This window comes from Hevea brasiliensis, chromosome 2, assembly GCF_030052815.1.
Source record: "Hevea brasiliensis isolate MT/VB/25A 57/8 chromosome 2, ASM3005281v1, whole genome shotgun sequence".
NCBI classification, from domain to species: domain Eukaryota; kingdom Viridiplantae; phylum Streptophyta; class Magnoliopsida; order Malpighiales; family Euphorbiaceae; genus Hevea; species Hevea brasiliensis.
Genome location: NC_079494.1, coordinates 93,546,429 through 93,551,544, shown reverse-complemented (window position 1 = coordinate 93,551,544; position 5,116 = coordinate 93,546,429). Strand labels below are relative to the sequence as shown.

The following is a 5,116-nucleotide window of genomic DNA, read 5'->3' as shown; positions in this document are numbered from 1 at the left end:
ATTGTTATTATTATTCAACAATTAATTTATTAAAATTATAATAATATATAATTATGCAAACAGGACAAAGATAACTCATGAAAAAGCTATTTTTAAAAAAATGATAAAAAAAAATGAGGAGACATTACGGAGACATCCCCATGACAACCATTGCTAGGTATTTGCTAGCTAATGCCCAACTTTTTGTGATAGGATGTGTGCATGAATGCTCCCACAAAACCAGCTCTTTTTAATTATGACTCAGCTTTGCTCAAGACCCTACTTGTTTTCTAGTGCCATTTTGCTATTAGGGAAAAAAAAATTATAAAGATAAAAGCCAATATTAATTAATGAATTCAGTTTGGTAATTAATATTGGCTTTTGGGATAAGCCCTTTCTTTCTTTGTTCCTGCTGTAAATTTAATTTTATATAAGTATAAATTTAATAATTATTAAATTAAATATTTATATTAAATTTATGTATTTATTATAAATATTTTAATTATTTTTATATAAATTTTAATATAAATATTTAATTTAATAATTATAAAATTTATTCTCATATAAAGCTAAATTTATATTGAATGCATCTCTTTATTTTTATTGTAAATACAATAATAAATTCTTCTATTTAAAAATTAAAAATTTTTGAGAATTTAGTTTAATTAATTTTTTTTAGTTATTTTTGATATTTGAAATTAACAAAAAAATTAATTTTTTTAACTTAATAAATTCATTTTAAAAATAGAATTTAAACTTAATTGCCTGGCAAATGATTTATTTAAAAAAGAAAAAGCAGAATAAGTTAAAAATTACATGCAATTAATTTATTTTTTACACTAAACAATCTGAAAAATGAATAATATCTATTTTTCTCCATTTTTCTATAAAGAAATTATATGCAATCTTTTGGTACTATCTAGTTCTATGTACCTTTTTAACTTTCCATGAAATGAATGGCAAGCTTTTATTTTAGAGAAGAGATACCATTTGACCCATAAGAAAATTTTGGGAAAAAAAATTAAGAAAAATAGAAGGGATGGAATGCAAAGAAGTTAAAGAAGAATATGAGGGACTATTTTGTTATGTCTCTTTACAATTTCCTAGGTTTTGCTTGCTCTTGATTTTTGTACATTTATAATCTACAGACTATAATATATACATTATTATATATACATACTTCATAGGTTGTAACGCTTTACACTCCTTCTTAAAGAGTGCTATCATATATAAATTTGTAATTATGGATTAGTAGATGAATAGTTAATTAGATTTCTGTTTCAAGTTTTTGGATTTTTTTTTAAATTTTATGTATTGAGTCTTAATATTAACAAAAATAACAAAAATTTTTAAATTAATATCAAACTTCTCTCTAATTCTTGCAATTAATTAATTATTTTTTTTAAATAATATGACATTTGTTAAAGTCAAATATATTAATTAATGACCCTCTAACTCCTATGAAATCAATATATATAGAAAATTGGAATCTTAGATTTTTAATTGTTATATTCATATGCATTAATTAACTCTTTTTTTTTTTTCTGTGAATCCAATTATTTCTATATGTTCGATCATAATCTAGCCTATTCTTGCTTGCACTGAAAAAAGTTCTATAATATACATGTATAATTTTTTTTTTTAAATCCAAAATTTGCATCTAGTGATAATACAATCCCTAATATATTGCAAAAAAATTATAATTGAGTAATTATCCAGTTTCCATAAGAATCTCCACGGGCATAGATTTGCAAAATAAGAGAGTACTATATTACAGTTCCGATGCCTAAATCAGTCTTGGAAATTGGAGAATGAGAAAGAAGAGTTGAGATAATAAAGTTGGATCTCACGTACCTATTAGTCCCCATATATATAGGCATTAGTTGGACTCCCATTAGGATTAGGAGTGTTGTGTTGTGGTAGAAGGTTAAACTCCAAATATCTTGGATTATCTGTTGATAGAGCCCTTGTTGGTCTAAGAGTCATCTTTAGATTATGATTCTAACTAATCATGCGAATATTTCGGAATCCTGTTCAAAGAGAGAAATATCTCCTTTTTTGCTGTGTCTGAACGCCCATTTCAGTTGTTGGACAGATAAGTGGATCACCCATTGGGGCGAATGTAGTTGGGCGAGCGCAATTCAGGCTAGTAGCATCAATATAATTACATCATGATTAATTAGAGGTTCAATAATATTAAGAACCTCCACAATATAAATAAATTCAGAAATTTCACTAATAAAATAATTTGCCAATTCATGAGCTACCTAGTTACCTTCTCATGGTGTAAAGGACCAACTAAATAAATGAAGTGTATCCCTAAAAGGTTGTGGTTCGATAAGGCTATACTTACCCAGGTTGTTCCCAAAAATCTCTCCTTGTTGAAGTTTATATATGTTACCTTTGGAATCCAATTCTGTAATAATTGACTAGAAACATAAGTCAAATGCCAATTTTATCTTGAGTGTTTCCGATAATACTAATTGCTATAATAACTGTTAGTTGTTTTAGTAATTATCAACTATTTTACTATCTATTAGTTGTTAAATCATATAGTTATTTGTGGTTAGTTATTTATATAGTTTAAAGCATAAGTAATTAGTAAAAAAAACTATTGGATTAGTTATTAAATATAAAAATAGTGGTATCATTTTTTTCATCCTAGTAAAAAAATACTAAATACTATTCTAAAAGTTGTTGAATCTGTTCTAATAATTATCAGCTGTTTTACTAACTGTTAGTTGTTAGATATTAGTTATTAGTGATTAGTTGTTTATATAATGATTGGCTTATCTTATAAAAATAAGCTTGTAAGCAAGTTAATTTAAGCTTATAAATATTTAAAATTTTAAGCAATTACGTGTTTAATTTAAGTGCTTATAAGTGACTGATAAAAAATTAATGTGTTTAGTAAAAAATAGCTTATAAACACATTTATTATTAAAATAACTAAAAAGAATATAAAACGAGATTTATAATGAAATTTAAAAATTAAATAAGGATAATATAATAAAATACTTGGTAAAATTAGCATATAAGCACCAAAATGAAAAGTTGAGTCTTCAACTTATTTTTTTTTAGCTTATAAGCTCAACTTATAAGTTCAAAATTTATTATAGATAAATAGGTTAACCTATATTTAGAGCTTATAAGCTAGTTTGACCGACTTATAAGCTAAGACAAACACTCTATTAAAACAAAATTGTTTCATAAAAATAATTGTTAGTGTAGCCGTTAAATGTAAAAATAGTAATATTATATTTTTTATTTTAGTCAAAATACTCTTTCAACTTCTACAAGCCAGAAAGGAAAACGTTTCATTAACCACTCTTTCAATCTCTAAAAACTATTATAAACATCATACTACTGAATAATATAAATAAGAGAGATAAAAGAAATAGTATTTTGATTAGAGTGATAACACTAAATGTTATCTTAAAAGTTATTATCGAATGTTATCTTTAAGGACCGATTTTTTATATTGAGGAGCAAGATTCTGAAAGGCTTCGAAGGTATCCCACGGAGTTGCCAGTACTTGGTCACTTCAATTCCAAAGAAGATCACTTTAAATAAGGACGAACACGCCATGGTGAAAGAGTTAAAGACTCAGGCGTCCACCCACAAATTCTCATGTTTAGATGCAGTTATGGCCGAACTGAAGTGGTGGATGATGTGGCTAATCACCGATGAAGACAATGAGCTTCAGCTCTCTGACCTCAGTCCTAGTACATTCCCGATCTTTAGTCTCTCAATCTTAGCGAACTCACTGACTACTTTTCTGTGCAGGTATGGTGGGTGGCGACACTTCTAAAGAGAGCTGCAAGCGAAAGAGGGAGGTCTCCAGAAAGGTGCGGGCGATGAAGTAGGCCACTGTTACTGCTGCTCAGAATCCTTAGCGAGAGTTGGTAGAAATACCGAGCTCCCCTGCTCGACCTCAAAAGCAGCCAGTCCCTGAAGTAGAGGTCGCCGTTTCTCCACCTCGGCAGATTGAATGTTTGCTTCGTCCAATCTCTTCCAATGTGGAAGGAGAGTCTTCTGGTCCTACTGTTAGGACGCTTTCCCAGGGAGCTCAACACCTCATCCAATCACTAGAAAGGAACCGCTCCACTCAAGGGAATCCTAGCCTAGCCAAGGTCATGGGAGCCTCCATCTGCTTCCAAGAATATCGGAACAGGTTGGCAGAGGAGAGCATCAATGATATTTTGACTCAGACAATGAGTTTGGGCTTGGAGGCTATTGCAAATCAACATGTAATCAGAGAGAAAAGCCCACGCCTTAAGGAGGGAGATTCTTAAGGTGGTCCAGGATGCCTCAGCTGCACAGGCTCAACTCTCCTCTGCCAATGACTACATCGCTAGATTGGAAGATCGGATAAAGCGTTGCGAAGAGAAGATAGTCGAAGTGGAGCAGGAACTTGAAGTCACCCGAGCTGGTCGATCTGTCGATCTCGCTCGTTTCGCTGAGGAACTTCACGTGAAGGAGGAGGAGCTCCGGGCCAAGGAGGAGGAGCTCCAGGCCAAGGAAGAGGAAAGCACAACAAAAGAGGCTGGGGCATATGTGAACGCCCATAATGACCTCCTGGCTGAGCTGAGGAAGCGTTATCTTGAGGAGGACTTATCCTGAATGAATCAGCTCATTCCAGAGGCCGAAGAGGAGAGCGACGAGGAGCCTAAGAGAGAGGGAGAGGATCAGAGAGCTGATAATGTACCTGGGGAGCAAGCTGGGGAAGATCCTCCTACTGAATGACTTGTATATTATTTTTTATTTTGAAATGAATTGGAATCCCTTTTTTGTTCAATTTCTTGATGAGATCGGAAAGCGTCCAAATTGTCTGAGTACTTAATTGATTAAACGTAGTTGAACATTAAACTTGAAAGCGACTATTAATCAGAGTATAAGGGATCGAAAAAACATTACACGTGAATATGAGATCGGACTAAGTCATGACCAAATACCAGGTGAAACTTTAGAACATTAAATTGCAAAGATTTGACATTGACTTGAACTTTTAAGATCGAAACTATTATTAGACCGGATAGAAACCTTAACTTCATTTTAAGGAATATTTGGGGCATTCAAGCGAGAGGCCCAATCATAACATTAGCCAAATGAAGTTCTGCAATATTTGTATAGAGAG

At 31.4% G+C, this 5,116-nt stretch overlaps 1 protein-coding gene across 1 annotated transcript; it reads left to right on the top strand.

The window, feature by feature from the left end:
• The first annotated feature begins 3,565 nt into the window (after positions 1–3,565).
• LOC131177924 (uncharacterized) lies at positions 3,566–4,602 on the top strand. The gene is made up of 4 exons (XM_058143103.1): positions 3,566–3,704; positions 3,766–3,827; positions 3,924–4,229; positions 4,285–4,602. The coding sequence occupies exons 1-4, from the start codon at positions 3,566–3,568 to the stop codon at positions 4,600–4,602; spliced, it is 825 nt and encodes a 274-aa protein (XP_057999086.1).
• The last annotated feature ends 514 nt before the right edge of the window (positions 4,603–5,116 follow it).